Source organism: Mercenaria mercenaria, chromosome 19, assembly GCF_021730395.1.
Source record: "Mercenaria mercenaria strain notata chromosome 19, MADL_Memer_1, whole genome shotgun sequence".
In the NCBI taxonomy this organism is placed as follows: Eukaryota; Metazoa; Mollusca; class Bivalvia; order Venerida; family Veneridae; genus Mercenaria; species Mercenaria mercenaria.
In genome coordinates this window covers 14,029,037-14,050,182 of record NC_069379.1, presented here as the reverse complement: position 1 = coordinate 14,050,182, position 21,146 = coordinate 14,029,037, and the positions used below count along the sequence as shown (strand labels likewise).

The window sequence follows — 21,146 nt, the reverse complement described above, 5'->3', positions numbered from 1 at the left end:
TTTATTTTATGTTTTATAACTATACAGAAAAGAGATTTACTTATTAAAATATTAGAAAAGAAACACTTTACATTAAATTCATTGAATTAATTAGATTATACCGTTTTCCGATTGTAACTTACAAGAAAAAATAGGGTTTAAAGCTATTAATCCAAAAGTACATGAATTTTTTATTAATAGATGAAATATATTAGCTATCAGTGTAAATTGATAGATGTCCATAAGTTTCAAGTTTGTATTTTACTTCATTTAAGTATTTGCGCTTTTTGTTTACAAGAATTTTCGAAATATAGCTGTGTTATGTTATTTATATGCATGTAGAAGGATAGACATAACATTTTAATAATTATGATATATAGACATAAGTTGGAAAATCTATACAAAAACAAGTATGGAAGTAAATGGATTCTATACATGTATTGCTAAATTACTGCTTTCGAAGAGTTATGTTATAAACCGTCCGACAATATCGTAAACCTCATTCGCTTTCTCTTACGGAAACAATATTTACAATGGCGCCAAAAGTTCTTATGGTAAGAAGGATTGTTTTTATATTGGTACTGTGCACCTTGTTTTCCGTTCCGCTTCGAATGTTATTGAGTGAAAATAGTGCTCAAACTGAGTTGGACGGACTTAATTATCAACAAAAGAACATAAAAAGGGGTGTCTCCACAGATTCTAAAGGACAACTTCTTCACAAACAGTCAAATTCAATGAAGCAAAGAACAAAGTGTTCAGCACATTTACTGTATAACAAAATTTTCCAGCAAGAAAATTTAGTACACAAGGACTTAAAATTGGAACAAAATATCGAAAAATATTGTGGAGCAAGAGAAAATGTTTACAGAATCTTGGATATGGTAAGTCTTATAAAACATTTCTTTTAACAATATATTCTTAACCTTTAATCTGCTATATTCTTAAATGGACTGGTCTCACATTCAATTTTGGCAGTAGCACTTATCATTCAAAGGGGTGTTCACTGAAACTTACTGACTAAAAAGCGAACGGTGCACGCTGATCTTGGTCTGCTCTGGTCGCAAAGGAAAATTATCTGCTGTCAGAAGGCTAAAGGTTAACTGATAAAGATGTTTTTCCAGATAAGAACTTTTATTTTATACACACGTTGGCATTAAACCGATTCTTTCAAAGACATATCTTTTAAATGTAGTTAATTATGCCTTGAACCAACAACTTGCAGCACATATCTATTGACACAATTTTAGAAATAAATTATTTGAAAATCGGTGCCAATTTTGCCTGTGCGAATACCTTATGTGTAACCTGACGGCTGAATATACAGTTGTCAAAAATCTTATTGTAATACAGGATTATGAAAAGTAAATTTTGAAAGTACGCTACAGTACTTAAGATAAAATTCTATTTCTTTTTCTCCAGGACCCTATACGATTTGACCCAGCCTTTAAGAATCCCTGCTGGATAGGGACAAATGATAACGGACCTGTTGCAGACGATCAAATACATTGTCTTCCATACTTTTATATTTTAGGTACATTTTATCGTATTTTCTGTTTGTACTATAATATATCATAATACTATTCATGTGGTTAAACTTAATTCTCTATCGTTATAGCACAGTCATAATAGATAGCGTTTGTACTATAAGCATTTAACATTATGCATGACACTATGATAATACGTAGTGATAATGCATATACTTGTTACTTTCGAACATTATATTTATAGCGTTACTTTTGCACGACACACTTTAACAATCGTACGTTTACAACATTTCTTTCATATGATATACTTGTAACCTTCTCGTATGACACTATAACAGTTTTTCTTTCAAAAAGCATTACTTTCAGAAGACACATTTGTAACATTTCTATCGCACAACATACTTATAACATTAGTTTCGCACGACACACTTGTAACATTTCTATCGCACGACATACAATTACAGCATTACGTTCACACGACACACTTGTAACACTTCTATCGCATGACATCTTACAGCATTACTTTCACACGGCACATTTGAAATTATCCTATCGCACGACATACTTAAAACATTACTTTCGCACGACACACTTGTAACACTTCTATCGCAGGACACATTTGTAATTATTCTATCGCATGACATACTTACAGCATTACTTTCACACGGCACATTTGTAATTATCCTATCGCAAAACATACTCATAACATTACTTCGCACGACACACTTGTAACACTTCTGTCGCAAGACATACTTACAACATTACTTTCGCACGACACATTTGTAACATTTTTATTGCACGACACACTTATTGCTTTTGCACGACACATTTGTTACATTTCTATCGAGCGGCATACTTATAGCATTACTTTCAAATGACACACTTGTAACACTTCTTTCGCACAACATACTTATAACATTACTTTCACACGATACATTTGTAACATTTCTATCGTACGAAAAACTTATAACATTACTTTCACACGATACATTTGTAACATTTCTATCGTACGAAATACTTATAACATTACTTTTACACGATACATTTGTAACATTTCTATCGCACGAAAAACTTATAACATTACTTTCGCATAACATACTTATAACATCACATAACTTTCACACCAATTTACTTATAACAAAACTGTTTCTACGACCTCCTTATTCGTTTTCATCAACACAACTTACTAATAATACTATTTTCACACGAGGTACTCATAATAGTATCACCTTACCAGGGGCGTAGCGTGATCAGTTTACATGTTACTCAAGGGAAGCGTAGGGGAGAGGAAACCCCTCTTTCGGCTGGGTCCGGGGAGCCTCCCCCGTGGAAACTTTAGAGCAAACCTAGAGAAAACAGGGTGGCTTCTGTTGACTTTTCTCACCAAAACTATGCTTCCTCAGTTCTGAACAAAATATTCACAAACGGCTCGGAATGTAAAGAAAGGTCTATATAAATTGATGAACGTTACAAATCGGGGTCGGTAAGAGGGGTGGGGCTGGCAATTTGGAAGGACTTGAACTAGGCTGTTTATTTATTCAGGACGAAATTTGTTATGCACAAATTAAGCAACGAGCTTTTTCCAAACTTATTTGTTGTATACAAAGTTTGCATGCACTATACATTTTACTATGGAAAGACAAAAGCGTTAAACATTGGAGTAGTAATATCAATGACGGCCCTTTCCGCGAGATTGCACGCGTAATCTGACGTCCTTTATCATAAACATGAACAAAATGGCCTCGTCCCAAACATTCTCTCAAAATTGGACGCCAAAACATTCAAAAAGAACAATTAATTATAGCTTTAACTAAGTTTTTTGACGTCAAAGATCACAACTGAATGATACGACTGTATAAATTTTCACTGGAGTTAAACATATTTTAAATAAAAACCAGGAACTGTATTTTTATCGGAAGGCGAATTGCAGTTGAACGTGGGCGCGTCTTTTTTACTGTGACTAAAAGCTCGATATCTTGACATTTATTTTTATTTGCTGATACTCCTGGAAAGCAAATTAGTTATTTTTGTAGCAAGCTGTCGTAAAATTAAATGGTATTTTTGTGCGTTTATATGGGCATGAACCACACTGGAAGGCTTCTTGCCAATCAGTCAATAGAATCGCTATGGCGATTCATGAATTATCAAGACGTCCCTGAAAATAGCATCCAATTCTTAAATAAAGTGCACATGTATGCATACGTGTTACAACGGAATATATGCAAATCACCTTGCATATAAACTGCCTAGGAATTGATTAGACTGCTGAGGACAAGCTTTGACTAATGCACAATTTCAAAACAAAGAAAAAAATGATGAATCTATTTCAATAGATTCTTATTTCATTCTTCAAGTACAAATATTTAATTACTAATGTCGTCTACACATTTCCTTTATTATCGTTTCGTGAACTTGGATTTGATATTTCAGCCTAAACATCTGTCACACTTTTGCCTCTGTATTATTATTTACTTGATTTCCCGGGATGTAGAGATACGTTTGTTGAAAATCAGTGTTCATTGCAAGGACGATTGTTAAAATGCAAACATGCAACTTGTAAACTTTGTAAACATGCAACAGATGGCTAAAATAACTTTGGTCTAGAAATCAATATAATGCTTACAACATTATTGTTTAACTGTAATATTTAAAACAGAACTTACCGTAAATGCTGGTTATGAACATTTATTACATATCTGTATCCTAGGTTTAAAGAAATCGAGGTATTACCGCATTTCAAAGGTATTGAGGTGTAGAATTTATAATTAGTTCATGCGTTTAATAATTTTGATTGATTTATTTTTCCGGCAATAAATTTTGGGAAATGGGTGTCAGGCATAAGAAGAAGGTGACTTGAGTTGAAACACTGTTTCTCTATACTCCCCTTCCCACGACTGGGTGAAGTAGGGATGAGTAGGTGCCTCTTATCATAATGACCCAGAAAGTATATTAATAAGGTAGAAATTAATGAATTGGTACTAAATTGGTATGACTGATGTTAAGTGTTATTCTATGGCAATGCGGATAACAACCCCTAAATGTTAAATTATGAATTTGTTCTTTTTGCTCCCGTTAATTCTCTTTGATTATGGAATAGATAATTATTTTTTGTTTGCGCGTAGCGAAGTAGGAAATAATTAACAAATAATCAAGGCCTTCTAGTGGCTTATCTCTAATTTACTACGGTTCAGAGTTCAGATGCGTAGGAATTGAACCACGAAGGCGTTAGCCCGAGCGATTAAATACTGAAGCATCTGAACCGTGGTAAATTAGACGATAAATCACAACATTTCCTTCTTCGTTTGACTGGAAATCAAATCGAGCCATGTTAGAATACTTGGGAATTCAAAGTTGTACACATACAGACACAGTTGTTTATCTTTCTAAATTTTACTAGTGATGGACAATTGCCATTCAGCAAATTGTTCTTATGGTCAATAGCAGCTATAGTATATATGCATCTGAAATCATATGTGTATTTAGAATTTTAAATATATTTAGATTTAAATAAGTATTTACAATAACAAGTGCAAGTGGAGCAAGAAAAATCTAAATTTAGAAATTCTGATAGAAATTTTGATAAAAGAGCAATAGCAGTCTGCTGTCACAAAGAATTATAACAAGGTCAAGGACCAAGACAACAGCATACTCATATTCTATGACATTGTCCCTACCTCCATACCCACTCCTGAGCAGTTTTTTATTGTTTCTATGGAGTTTTTACCCTTTTTATTTTTGGATCTTAAATGATACTCAGCTGAGTAACCGAGTATGCTACGCTACGCGCATGCTTAAGACATACTTATCACACTTAATTAACACGAAATACATGTACTTATAGAACTGTTTTAATACACAACATTCTCATATTACTATTTCTCATGACGTGCTTAAAACACTGTTTTCACACTAAAAATTCATAACACTATTTTCACACAAGATACTCATATAATAGTATCATACCACAACATACTCATCACACTTATTTAACATAAAAACTCATAAAACTGTTTTAATACACATTCTAACACGATCCGATTCATTTTCCTATTAACCAAGCAGACTGTAAACAGTGAATTATTATACGACAAAAAATTCACTGTTCTGACGTCACAATATGACGTCATAGCGTTAAACGGCATATAGCGGCGCGCTGGAAAAGAAACCAATTGAAAACGGGCAAATATTTAATAAATGCCGTCAAGGATGTACTTTAAAGTCCTTGGTAACGTGTTAGAATCGAAATAATATATCTCATTTAGTGATTTGCTCTTGAATAAATCATTGTTTGTCGTTCAGATGCGTATTACTATATCACTCGGGCTGCGCCCTCGTGATATAATTCCTTCGCATCTGAACTCCAAACAATGATTTATTGAACGACAAATCACTGGATGAGATATATTATTTCTTAAACATTCTCATATTACTATTTCTCATGACATACTAAAACACTATTTCCATAACTGTCATTATTTTCAAACGACATACAGCTAATGTTTCTGTTGCTTTTTTTACACGAAATACTCGTAACACTTTTTTCGCACGACATATTCATAATATAATTTTCTGGTGATATACCTACGTTTCTTTCAAACGACGACGTAACCATGCAATTTTTTCTCGGGTTCAGAATCTGTCACTGGTTGAATGTGCGGATACAAATATCTAGCTCGAGGGTAACTGTTTAGCGGGGACGAGGCTCTGCCGAGTTAACTTGAAACAGTTACCCGAAGGTCAGATATTTCCATCCGCGCCTTCAACTAGTGATGGATTCTTTTTCTTGCATACCGTATTCTTCTTCTAAAAGAAGAAATAAAGTAAAACAAATGCTTTTCTTTCAAGCAAAACAATAGCGTGTAAATTTAGGCATCTATTCATAAATTCCAGGACTGTAAGATGATTTTTACCAGCAACGACAAAACCACAGAAAATCCTGTCTGATATGCAAGAAAGTGTATTTCTCCAACGCATTATTTTTTCATAACATTTAAAACCATTTGTAATGCGGGCCGTTCTCATATCGTAAAGGTCTAGCACGTATGTGATAAATGACTTTATATATTTATAACAAATTTGCAGGAGTGAAAAAGTGCGGAACTACTGACATTTTTTCAAGACTAAACCTCCATCCATTGTTCAAAAAAGCAGGAGTGAAAGAGCATCAGTGGTTTCCAAGGTTACGGTTTGGCCGTGCAGTTGGTAATCCAGTCAGCAACGAATACATAAAAGGTCACTATAAATAGTTTATTATACTCGCCACCTCGTTTCTGTGTAACTTCTGCCTGTGGTCTAGTGGTAACACGCTTGACTGTCAATCCAGAGAAAACTGGCCTGGTCGCCTGCTCTACATCCCGTTAATGTGGTACTGTCGTTGAACGTCGCTCCTTTCTTGTATTGAGTGCTTGCTTCTTGAGTTCCTCATCCCGTCCCCGACAAGTCCAGTTGGTAGCCCAAATATGTAATTCTATTTTAAAGTCGGGCGGCGTGGTGGTGGGGGGAGGGGGGGGGGGGAGGAGTGTAAAGCAGAGCCCAACATCCTCGCTCATGGCAAAAGGTCCAAGATTGATGATACATTTATAAGCAAGATGATGACAAGGTGATCAATTTCCACCTTTTAAGGCCACTTATCCTAGTGTTCGCCGTTATGGCTTCCAAGACCGAAATTAAAACAAATAAAAAAAATCACCATGAGACATCTTTCAGACTTCTCATACTTTTATAGTTCATACAGCAACTAGCATATTTTGCAAACATTTTTGAGCTGCTCTACACCTCTTCTATTGCAGAAAGAAATGTTTAGATTTATTAGTTTTAATATTAAATGTTAATACATTTATCTATAAGGTCTTATTAGAGATGGTCCCGATGTACAGAGTGTCAATTTCTACATCGCTATGTTTGATCCGGTGTCACGGTATATTCAGTCGAATCCAGGTCGGGTCAAGACTGGAAATGGAAAAAAGGTCAAAGAATGGAGTGGACAGAAATACCACATTATTACAGGTATGACAACCTCGTGCCTGCAGACAAGGTCAGGTACCCTTGAAAAAAAAAGAGTTAAATACATGACGATTTTAAGACTGCGCCTTGATATAACTCATAACTATATATATAATATATAACCATATCTATGCGATCCAAAAGCTCCTGGCTTTGAAAAGATATAAATACTTAAAAAATGACATTAGCTGTCAATGAATGTTCTAAGATTTATTTTTCTAATACAGGTGACGCAACAACAAACACAATGTTCGAGAATCCAAGATGGCGGTCATGGCCCGGAAATGAAGGTCTTTCAGAGCCGCATTATACAAACTTACACTACATCAAGCATTTAACCCCGGCCGCAAAAATTATCATATTTTTTCGCGACCCAGTTAAACGGTCGGTAAATTTATAATTTTTGAAATAAGTTTCTATGATGGTAATTACGCATGTTTTGTAAGATAAAATTGAAAAATAGGAGTATTTATTTTGATATAACGAATTGACACAGATATTCATGAGCAAAAATTATGTAAAAACATGTTGTAAAGTAATAATCGAGACTTTACTCTGTGAACGCATTAAGATAACATGTGAGGATAATTATCATATGCTACCTGAATAGTACCTCCACTGTGGGAAATCACGTGATCAAAATAATCTCTAAAACAAAATAAATTTATGACTAAAATGGAATAATAATGAAGCAACTTTTGTTGTTAATCTAAAATATAGCCTATCATATGGCAACATAGATGTATCCTAAATCAACATATAGGCAATTTAAATCGCAATCACCTTCTAATTATCTGGAACACTTCAAGAAACTGCGACAACATATTTTCCTTAGCGTTTGTAATTACAGGAAATCTTTCAATGTTGTCAACTACATAATAATTTAACAATTTTCATTAGTCATATGTTAGGCTATGTTTGAATTTCTTATCTTATCAGAATGGGAAATTTACTCATATTCTTCTAATACAACTTTGGTTTAGAGATCATTTTAATCATGTGATTCCCTACAGTGACCTCGTGCCTACTGAATACCGGTTCATTCCAATTATATACTACATAGTGCTCCTTGCAAACTGATTGCAAATGTTGTGCTGATTAATGCTCACTACAGTCTATCTCGTGCTGACTTCATCTAGTGCATACTACACTCTATTTCCTGCTTACTACATACATGTACTTTCTCATGCACCATTTATCTCAAGCTCACTACATTCATTCTCCTCCTCACTTTCTCCTGCTTACACCATGCAACATCGAATATATTATATATTAACATCTTCAGATCACCACATTCTATCTGGTGCTCACTTTATGCCATCTCATTTTTATTACGTTCTATCTCGTGCTCACTTTATGCCATCTCATTTTTACTACAAACTATCTCGTGCTCACACGCTACTGTTTCTACTCCTTACATACTACCCCAAGTTCGTAATCTACAGGCACTGTCATTGCATGTCAGCGTCTTTCGAAAGCTTTACAGTCGGACAAGCAAAATTTGTTCGAATTTTCAATAGTTTGAGCAACCGAAAAGTATACATTGTATTTCGCCGGGTCAGACGATGAGTTCAAGTGAATGGTAGTATAAAAACTACATGTATAAGAGTTTCGTGCGAACGAAATTTGACTGTATTTATGAACACTTAACCCTTCATAGCACTGATCTTAAAATGACAATATCGCTGTGAAAATTTGATAATTCAAGGCACGCATTCTTATACTGTCGTTCGAATTATTGCAGATTATATTCGGACTTCCTATATACAATGAGGTACAAGTTTGAGAAATTGATATCACCGCAGTTATTCCATAAGCAGGTCCTGCATACAATAGCAGCATATAAGGACTGCTTCAAAGATCATAGTTTGCGGCACTGTTTTTACAACGAGACAATAAAAGAAAACATGAAACAGGTAATTTGATGTTCGATAAGGCTTTCATTTTTATGTTAAAAACTGTTAAAACATTCAGATAATATGCATGATTACGTGGGTAGGATGGCACCTCTTTCAAAACATTATCAATCAGAGGTTCCTAAAATCCCGAGCTATCTCGGCACCACGGTAGACCTCTGGTATGCGAGAATGTTTTGATATTGCACATGAATTTATTTATGATATAATTTTATCTTTTTGTGACATATACTATTAAGATCTTCAATCAAAAGTAATTGTCAATACAAGAAATTGGCATGAGTAACAAAAAGTATAATCAAAGAGATGTAAATAGCTTGTGACATTTAAAAGTTAGCCGTGCAACTGTTTTATCTCCAGGAAGGAATACAGTTTGGCGAAGCGTTTCACGGCGGTTTCTACGCATTCTTAATGAGAGAAATATATTCTGTATTTGACAAACAAAATGTGTTACCTCTAGTGATGTTTGACAAGGAATACAGTACCGCAAAAACTATGAAGAGGGTGTTTCTATTTTTAGAAATAGGTAAAAACATTTACATTTATAAGCCGACCTATTTCGATATATCTCTCAGAGCACCCTGTAAAAACACAATACATTTTGAATAATGAAAGTAAAATGTTATTTTGACCGACTCCTAATACAGAAAGATATGCGTTGTCACATGCCAAGATTCATTTGTTCGCAGAATAACACGAGTGCTGCTTTTAACTGATATGTTGATGACAGGCGATAACAGAAAAGTTTGCCTATTACAAGAATGTTATAGTAATATTGATCCAGGACCTGGGACGATAGATAATGCAGGAGGGTTTCACTGTAAGTGACGCTTGTCTAAATAGAGTTTATCTTATATAAATTCTGTGTAAAAATAACTGTGGTTTTGCTTGCTAAAATGTTGCCGTTAACTGTTACCCATTGTAATCACGGGTTGCATACACACAATAGAATTCGAATAGCCGCGGAGCAAGGCTTTAAGTGAAGTCGGGCTGAAAGATCCTCATGCAAACAATTGTAGATTGTTTTACGTTTAAGCTGGGCTATACCACAAGATCCTCATGCTATTAATGGTATATTGTTGGTTGCATGGCACGCCTGAATCCAATTCAGCACGAGCGCGCAACTGGGATGTTACAATGCAACAGACGCACAGTGGAATATGATATAGCTAGAATTTCGTGCAAAACGGCTAACTTCACGGTTTATTGATTTTTTTTTAAATTTAACATGAAGTTCTTCAAGTCTAATGTGGTATAAAAACAAGTCAAATTTATAAGTTTAAGTTTTTTATCAAAAAACCCCCAGTGATACATCTAGATAGCTTCTTTTGCTGTTCAGTATACAGTCAAACCTGTCTATAAAGACCACCCTTGGGAGAGCCAAAATGTGTTATTGGGAGATGGTCTTTGTTCACAGGATAAATACACTGTAGATGTTAAAATAGGAAAACAAAACATGTGGTCTTTAGAATCAGGTGGTCTCTGTTCAGAGGTGGCCTATAATACAGGTTAGACTGTATATAGACTTAACTTACTTTACAACTCATCTTAATTATCTAACTATTAACGGACTATTTTATGCAGTTAAAAAATCCCAGCAGAACTTATGTATAGACTTAAGGCTGATTATTGCAGAAATGGTACATCTATGAGATGAATATAATGTGCCTATTTATTTAGTTATTTATTAAGTTGATCAGCTTAATGTGTATTTATTGTGTTTGGTTTTGTTAAATAACTTGTACTCTATTCTTGGAAGTGACATATAGTTCCAATCTGACTAAAGTATATCTATTATGCTACGCATAGGATCTGAGAACGACCTATTCATAGCCTCCGTCTGACGATCCTTTTGCTAGCCAATCAGAGCTTAACTTACAACATTTCGCAAATCTACCTGTAGCCTTGACTTTTGATATTTACAATTATTATGTCGTAATGTGTCAGATTGCCGTTTAGCTCAGTCGGTAGGCCACTTGCTTTGTAAGCGAGGGGTCCCGGGTTCGAGTCCTGCAAGAACTGCACATTTTTCTTACTCTTACTCATTGGAACAAGCCGTCTGATTGGATAAAGTGAAAATAGCAATACTGGAAATCCAAAATATACAGAAGACGTATGTGAATGGGTCGTTCTCAGATCTTCGTTTAGAAGATCAAGTACTTAAGTGAGACTGCATATAGTTCCATGGGGCCGGGCGATTATAGATAAATGTATATATTTTATGAGTTGTGCCGATATGAGCATGACATGTCACCGTAATAAATAAGTTTCTTAACCCTTTGCCTGCTGGCAATAATTCTGCCTTTGCGACCAGTGCAGACCAAGATCAGCCTGCACATCCGTGCAGTCTGATCATGGTCTGCACTGTTCGCTATTCAGTCAGTAAATTTTCAGTAAACACCCCTTCGAATAATAAATGATATTGCCCAAATTGAATGATGGACCAGTCCATTATAGAAATTTAGCAGGCTAAGGGTTAATATCTTATCTCTTGTAGTCTCTACCAAGAGACAAAAGCATTCTTTTTGCAAAAGAAATTTTTTCGAGTTGAAAGGTACCGGCTTGAAGTGTTTTAACTTGTTTAAGGTAGAGTGCGACCTTTATTTTTTTTTAAATACATCTATGAAAAATTAACGGAAGAAAATTGGGGATATTTCTGATTTATTCCCGTTTTCCGTTTGGCTCTTATTTAAGCCACATTTGTTCGGCGCGCTGTCAAACTTGGCCGCTAACGGCTCTTTTTGGGCGTCATTTCTTGGCGTCATTTTCATTGTTTCTGTAAGGTTTTCAGCATATCCCTATTTCAGTTGGAAGCGGACAAGAATGAAATTTATATATTTTTAAAATATTTAAAATTCCTTTTCCTGTGGTATAGATTTCGTGAATGATCTATGACGAACCTTAATATTATGACGCATTAAAGCGTCAGACTTACACAAAATGTAACGTAGAGTTTAGCTGGAAAGTTGTCCGTTTTTTGAGTATAACATTTGTTTGGGTCGAGGAATTTTGTGTAAATTTCAATCATAAATGCGCAAGTATATTTACTTGCGTTTAATTAACAAAAAATGGTATGTCACCGAATTCGTTTTTTTCAGTACGACCGATTTTGTTTCCCCACCCCCGAGCTAAAATGCGACGTATTGGGTGGTATTTTAAAGTTACGCTAAAGTTTCGGACGATTCGGAAATTGTACTATGAACAAGTTGTCGACATTTATCGTAAATATACTTCAATGAAGCATAATTGAATAGAAAATCCCACACATGCAGTAATCGAATTTATCAAAAATGAAGTAAAACGGGATGTTATGGGTGGTATTTAAATCGCTGATAGTTTCGGACGATTTCGGAAATTTGTACTATGGAACTTATGTCGACATAATTCGTTAAATTTATACGTTTAATGTTAGCATAATATACTGAAATTAAGAAAATAACACATAGGCCTATAATTCCAATTATAATAGAAAAATGAAGTCCCGGCTAGTTTTGAGCTGTGAATTTTCGGGACTTTTTTCAATCATAATTAACTTAGTTAGCATTCGAGTTTAATGTGTGATTATGATTGAATTCTTATGCGTAAGAATATATCACGAAGGCCGACCTGAGTGATATATTCTTACGCATAAGAACGAAAAACTCGGGTTATTCTACGATAAGGTCGCTGACTTTAAATCACTTGCCAAATGGAAGTTTTATTACAGAATGACATAATGTTCAAGGCTAATTTCTGTAGAACAAGCATCATTAATTTTGTATTACATAAGGCATTAACTTTTAAATGCATTAAAACATCAACATACTTAATCAATGAACAGAATGGTCATGTTCCAAACATTATTTCAAAATTTGACGCCAAAACTTTGAAAAAGAACATTTAATTATAGCTTTAACTAATTTTTCTGGTGTCAAAGATCACAGAACACGACTGTATGAATTTTCACTGGAGTTAAAATATTTCAAACCAAAAGCAGGAACTATTTTTATCGGAAAGCGAATTATCGTTGGACGTGGGCGGGCTTTTTTGACTGTTCTGTTAAAAGGATGACGGAAGGATATCTTGACATTTATTTTGATTTTCTGATACTTCTAGAAAGCAAATCAGTTATTTTTGTAGCAAGGTATCGTAAAATGTAAATATAAGAATTGAATGCTATTTTTTTTTTGTGCGTTCATATTGTTATGAACCACACTGGAAGGCCAAGTATCGCTTGTGTGATTTATGAATTTTGCAGGAAGTCCCAATGTACATTATACCCGTATAAATGCACAGAAATTATTATTCAATTCTTAAATAAAGTATACATGTGTTCATACGTGTTATAAAAGAATATATGTAAGGTAACTTGCAGTAAATAGTCTAGAATGCCTATGAACTGATCAGGAAAATGTTGTAAGTATTATATTGATTTCTAGACCAAGTTATTGTTTGCCATCTGTTGCATGTTTTGATACCTTTCAAAACTTCGAAATGAATCACTACTTTATTGGAGACCATCAAGTACATAATTATACAGAGACAAAAGTCTTGTAAAAGGATCAACGATATTGCACAATACATTTTAGTGAATAAACAAAAAAATGGCAAAAAGAAAACATGAAAAATGTATGTAATGCAACTTATTATGTGATTTAAAACAATGCTATCTGTCTTTCCTCTCCTTATTTGTAGAGCAGAACATATTTTTTTATTTACAATTTCGTCAAAAATGTTGATCCGATTTATTGATAAGGGAGGTTACTCTGTAAGTCAAGTTTTCTATTTCTATTCTTAGCATGACCTACTTACCTATCTCGTTTTCTATAAATAGAACACACCGCAGATATACCATACTAAAACGCGTGAATCGCCTGGACAAGGGAGCGTTCGTGTATTTTACAATAATCTTGCAGTAAACTTCGAAGAGAATATTAAAAAAAAAATATGGAAAATTACAATTTGCCTGCATAAAAATTCCTTGAAAAAAAAACGTATTTACAAAGTAAATAAAGGAATCAATAAGCATAAATAGATCTATGTTGAAATGAACGAAGGAAGTGCCGCTGTTAACTTATTTTTAACCTTTGGTCTTATTTTCTTTGTTGATAGGTAGAGTGATGTAATTTCAGAATGCGCACACTTCTGCAAATTCCTATTTCTATTTGTTTTTTTTTTTTTGTTTTTGTTTTGTTTTTCTTTTTTCTTTCTTTTTTTTTTTTTGCTTATTGTCATAATATTATAGATCTACTCATTGTTTACAGATATACACTGTCAACTAAGGTGTGCAATAGGCTAAAGAACATTTGGCTGAATTTGTCAGTGACAAGTTAATACTTCTTTAAATGTTGTTAGATCGAAATACGGGACCATAACTTATCAAAGCATCAGTGACTTTAAAATAGAATTCCTTGTTGAATTTATATGTTCATTGATCTTATAAATATGACTAGTCAGTTGCTCTGGTTTTATTATATCTTGTTACTTGCTTTACTTGCTTCTTTTTTGTTTTTAATTTAATAGATAGTTTTTGTATTTGTCCATTCCTGACAAAAAAAAACAAAAAAAAAAAAAACATTTTCATTGAAATATTTTCTACACTTTGGCAGTGGGTTATTATGCTTGCTAAATTTCTTGCAATATTAGATTTGAATCTAGACACTGACATACTCCTAGTAACCTTACAGTTCAACGAGGGCTTCATGTTTATCGTTCGTCCGAAAAAAATGAATTCTATGATATTCGAAAGTATATTAAGAAAGATTTATGCTTTGTGAATAGGGGCAATATAGATATTATTTACTATGTTATATCATTCTTTTCTTGGACAAAATTTTTGGTTGTTTTTGGCAACGGAAACAATAAATTGCTGTGTATAATCTGCATTCTGAAATCTATAATGTAGGTGACTAAGGTCCATAAAACTCCATCAGTAAATAGAAAACACTCATTTCATTACATGATAATAAAAATAATGAACCACAACTTTGAAATAATTTTAACATTTCCTCATTTCATAACAAACTGCATTTCTGTGAAACTTCATACACACGCTTCTGCATATAAGAACTTTTCACAGGAGGTGATCTTAGTTAGTGAAATAATTACTTTAATTTTGTATGTAAAGGGACCACCTACTCGCAATGTTAATGTCATTGCAGGTAGAGGATTTGTATTGCATGGTAAAACTTTTCTATCATGTTTATTCTTCATGTTGTAAACAGTTTATAACATATATTGTTTTATGTGCTAATGTTGATAACTTGTAGCCAGTCAGACTAATAAAGTAATGATTAGGTGATGTCTCATATTGCAATAAATGTACTTCAGACACAAAGCTTGGCGGCGTCTTTGATGCTTGCATCAATGAATTTCCTTGTAGTGTTTAGTACAGCCTGTCTACCTAACCCTCTGACCTGTGACATTCCGTGCAAAGCATAATTGTAAAGTCGTATAAATACTATAGCCTACATATTAACGGTTAATAATGTTACACACTGATAGCCACACGAGAACTACATGCAGATATAGACTTGTCATAGTGCACTACTGCGGGAAATATAAAGTGGAAGTATTGGACTGGGAAGTTCATGGCATGATTAATTTTGATTGATGTATTTTTTCTGCAATAAATTTTGGGGGATGAGTGTAAGGGCATAAGAAGAAGGCGGCTGGAATTGAAATTTTGTTTCTTTATACTGTTTTATTGTTCTTATGGTCAATAGCAGCTGTAGTATATATGCATCTGAAATCATGTATGTATTTAGAATTTTAAGTGTTTTCAGAAGATTTAAATATATATTTACAATAACAAGTGCGAGTGAAGCAAGAAAAATAAACAACAAAATTTATAAATTTTGATCGAAATTTTGATAAAAGAGCAACAGCAATCTGCCGACACAAACTTTATTAGTCAATGACCAAGACAACAACATACTCATATGCTATGACATTGTCCCTACACCCATACCCACATAAGTTTTATATTGCTTCTACGGAGTGCGACGTTAACCCCAACCCAAAACAAATATATATATTCTACGATAAATCTCACTTGGGAACTTCTTATTTCGATTCTAACACGATGAATGAGTCCATTAATACACATATTCACATCAAATACTAATAATGAAGATAATACAAAAATTTAATGATGCGCTTTTTGACAGAAGTAATTTCATTTAAATCACGTATTAATATCGAACGCTAATAAAGTTTATTATAATTGAAGTAAAAACCAAAAGTTCGCAACTCAAAACTAGCCAGGACTTCTTTTTTCTATTATTATTCGATTTACTGTATATGTGTCATTTCTTATATTTCAGAATATGCTTTCATTGAACGTATATTTTTACGATAAAATGTCGACAACATGTTTCATAGTACAAGTTTTCCGAAATCGTCCGAAACTTTTGCGTAATTTTAAAAATACCACCAAATAACTTCGCATTTTAGCTCGGGGGTTGGGAAAACAAAATCGGTCGTACTGAAAAAACGAATTCGGTAACACACAATTTTTAGTTAACCAAACGCAAGTAAATATACTTGCGCATTTATAATTGAAATTTAAACAAAATTCCTCGACCCGAAAAAATGTTATACTCGAAAAACGGACAACTTTCCAGCTAAACTCTACGTTACATTTTGTGTAAGTCTGACGCTTTAATGCGTCATAATCTTAAGGTACGTCATAGATCATTCACGAAATCTATATCACAGGAAAGGGAATTTTAAAATATTTTAAAAATATATAAATTTCATTCGTGTCCGCTTCCAACTAAAACAGGGATATGCTGAAAACCTTACGGAAACAATGAAAATGACGCCAAGAAATGACGCCCAAAAAGTGCCGTTAGTGGCCAAGTTTGACAGCGCACCAAACAAATGTGGCTTAAATAAGAGCCAAATGGAAAACGGGAATAAATCAGAAATATCCTCAATTTTTTTTCGTTAATTTTTCATAGATGTATATAAAAAATTCTAAAGGTCGCACTCTACCTTAAAATATATAATAAACTAACTCTATTATATGCAATATACAAGAAAATGTCTTCATTATCTTAATTACAGGAATACCTGACAAGGAGGTGATGACGATGATGCTGCGGAACCACTCGTACAATAACACAACAAAAAAGAAACGAAAATATGGTTCAATGTTGAACGAGACAAAACGTGTACTACAGGAGTTTTATCGACCCTACAACCAAGAAATGGCTGAAGCTATGAAAGATGACAGATATCTGTTTGACTATTGACAGTATTCACCCTCAAAATCATTGTATAATTGTGCTGTCCAGTGTCAATAAACGTAAGCAAATGTGACAAGAGAAATTTCTCTTAGAAGGTGCATGACCCGTACTTTTCTCTTCATTTTATGTCAGTTTTATCATAACACTTTAAAATAAGGGAAGGATTTGTTCTCTAAAATTGGTCTGACTATATTTGGTAGCTCTTTATTAAGGTATTGACTAATCTATGCTAATAAGAAGTGCAATTACCAGCTTAATTAGGTAATTGCATGCATTAATTCCCTTTTATTTCAACAAACGTTTCGATTCGTTACAATCATGTTAGATATAATTAGTTTGTTTAAATTACACATTATTTGTTCGAGCAATTTCATGTTATACTATGTTTTAAATAGAAGGGATTTGTATGATATAAGTGAAAACTATTTTTTTCCTCAACCTGTTATGATGCTAATTTTAGACAGACCTGCCTGACTGTTATTGAAAGCTTAAATCGATACTTTAATTGAATTAACCTTGGTCAGCAACTCTGACTCAACGTCAAGTTTGCTTTTTTGTCACAAGCCGAGGTTTCAGACAGTCAACTTCTGTCATCCCCAGGGTCCAAAGTGGATCCCTGTCATTAAATAGTATTACTTTGTTTTCATTATATAACGTTGAAGGAAAGCCTGAATCTGTCATATTCTGATTACGGTAAGAAAATCTCATACAATATGGTATAAAGGCGGCTATTTTCAGTCACAACCTGTTGGTTCCATAGAGGATCTCCATCTTTACATACTCTTGAGATCTTTATCTAATTGACGACAGGATTCATGATTTTACTTGTCACATTTAAGTTAAGGATGATGTTCTCTAACTAAAACTTGGCGGTTTATTATTGTTAAGGGATTTGCAAATGAATTTGGAAACCGTAAGTCAGCTTGGTCTTTAAATGATCTAACTTGAGAGTAAACTTGATATACTCTGTTTAAGAACCTCATAAGCTATAGCTTGGCTGGAAAGGTGCTGTGTGAAAATTAACTGAACTTGACGGGTGTTCTTAAAGTGCATCCTACAGGATCAGCTTAGGTTTACACTTTTCAGATTTCGAGCAGATGGAACGGTTACAATATTAAAAGAGGACCTACTGTCTCAACACCTATCATGGTTATTAGATAAATACCTTGTTTGACCTCCAAAGTAAGTCTTCGAGATAGCCATAATTTTGAGATAAACAAATTCGAGATATCGAGTTTCAATTTTATAAATGAGCCACGCCATGAGAAAACCAACATAGTGGCTTTGCGACCAGAATGGATCCAGACCAGCCTGCGCATCCGCTTTCAAATCCTATTGCTATTAGAGAAACCGTTAGCGAACAGCATGGATCCTGCGCGGATGCAGGCTGGTCTGGATCCATGCTGGTCTCAAAGCCACTATGTTGGTTTTCTCATGGCGAGACTCATGTAATCGCATTATTAGAAAATACGTACTCACAGATGGGCAAAACGGTTCTAAAATGACACAAAATGAATTTCAAATAAGTCATACGCCAGCTTTAAACAGGTGTGATAGAAACAACGACGTTACAAAACAAATCTTAATTTAAAACAGGTGATAAACTTTGCCTCTTGGCTTCACTGAAATAATTAAATTGTACTTCTCTTATTCTATAGCAGAACCAACCCTTGTTCATCGCAAACAAAGGCGTTCAACCTTGTTAGTAGAGATGGACACTTGAAAATGCTCACGAAGATAAGGCTGTCCTCCAAACTTAACTGTAACTCAGCATAGAAAGATGTTTCCCTGACGAAATGACGAGTGCTGTCCACCTCAGCTGAACTTGAAGTAAAGAGAGGATTCAAACAACGCTGCATACTAAACCCCACATTCTTTGGAACTGAATTCTTCGCCCTTCTCATCAAACACGCGTTTGGTACATTCACCGCCAATGTTAACCTTCAGTCCATGTCTGACGGTCGTTTATTCAATATATCCAAGTTCAAAGCCAAGTCAAAGAACAAAAAGATATTCATCAGAAATATGCTCCAAGCAGACGACCGTGTAGTAGCCTCAAATTAACAAAATCTGTAAAAAGATCCTTTGGAAGCAAAGAATGCAACCAAGATGAATAATAGCTGACTCGGTTTGACTGAGTCTGTTCATGAGAGGTAATAAAATATGCAACACCTCTCATGCCAGTGAGAATTGCAGCTCACCAAAAGAGTCTAGGGAAAATACACATCTGACAATAGTAAGGAAAATTAAGGTCTTCAAAGGCTTTGTCATTAGTTCCCTACTCTGTGGAAGCAAATCCTGGACAACGCATGCAGCACAAGAAAGAAAAGTCCAGGTGATCGATCTTTATTGTCTGCGCTGAGTACTAGGCATCACGTGGAAAGTAACCAGTAATGACGTCCTTACAAAAGCGGGACTTTCTTCTATGTACACTCTCCTCCGCCAAAGCCTCCTACGCTGGCTCGGTCACGTTTACAGAATGGATGATACATGTATACCAAATGATCTGCTATACAGGGAACTGCCACAGGTGCAAGGAGCAGAGGGCGGCCACAGCTTCCATTCAGTGATGTCGGCAAGAGAGACCTAAAAGCATGTGGCATAGACACGGAGTCCTGGGTGTCAAAAGGAAACAGGAAGTGAATAAGAGCTTGAAGGCAGGAGAGGAAGCCATCCAAGTCGTGAGTGATGAAAAGAGGGCCAGACGCAATACAAGCCGTCTTCAAAGGACAGCAACACCGAACATCATCACATGTATGTCAGTGATGTAACAGGGTCCACGCATCCAAATTCCTACGCAGTGATCTCCCTTGCCACTACGCTCTCATTGATCACTGCCGATACAATCTTTTTATCTAAAATTCAGCTAAGTGAAAATTTTTATTCATGCGTCAGCAAAGATTTGAAAATTGAAATTTGTTACGAAGGTGACCTTAATTATTAATTCTGGCAGCTTTTTTCACTTAAAGTACATCTTTTTATCACAAAGGAAACAATTAAGGGGAACCCGTTTTCGCAATGTTTACCGATCATCACGTGCTGTGGTCATGTAAATGTTGTGTTGGCAGTGATCAAATAGAGCGTAGTGGCAAGGGAAATGACTGTAGGAGTTTGCTACGCATCTCGTATATGACTATTACAAACTGACGACCAAGATGATGTGTTTTTAAAATGTCTAAACATTTTATAGAGCAAATAAAGCAGTATGCACAGTACTTGGTGTATTCGGATTAGTTTGTACCACACTTTGTTTCTACAGTGCAAGATAATTAATAATTTGACTGACTAAGTTTGCAGATTAAATGATGTCATAATTGTGTACCGGTCAAGTTGGATGATATTATGCGTTGCCTATCTGACGGGGAAACCTAGTCATGTTCGGTTATATTGATTATTTCTGCATAAATTGTTCTTTCTGATATTTCCAGTAAGCCTGACAATTTACTCTTGTTATGAAAATTAGAAATAAAGGCAAATGTTTTAAAATGTGTATATTTAAATGAACGTAATTATTTATTCAAATGTGTCAAGAT

General features: G+C 34.5%; 1 protein-coding gene across 2 annotated transcripts; it reads left to right on the top strand.

Annotated features, from left to right (window-relative positions):
- The first annotated feature begins 188 nt into the window (after positions 1-188).
- On the top strand, positions 189-18,800 carry LOC123542505 (carbohydrate sulfotransferase 15-like). 2 transcript variants are annotated; one of them, XR_006684755.2, is made up of 9 exons: positions 189-860; positions 1,399-1,510; positions 6,546-6,695; positions 7,311-7,469; positions 7,694-7,850; positions 9,211-9,382; positions 9,743-9,908; positions 17,432-17,672; positions 18,700-18,800. XR_006684755.2 is itself a non-coding variant. In XM_045328404.2 (8 exons), exons 1-8 carry the CDS (start codon positions 513-515, stop codon positions 17,617-17,619), a joined length of 1,452 nt encoding a protein of 483 aa, XP_045184339.2. In that variant the 5' UTR covers positions 189-512; the 3' UTR covers positions 17,620-18,530. The 2 variants fall into 2 exon arrangements, 1 of the variants encoding a protein (XP_045184339.2); XM_045328404.2 differs by lacking the exon at positions 18,700-18,800 and having other exon boundaries at positions 17,432-18,530.
- Positions 18,801-21,146: the final 2,346 nt, after the last annotated feature.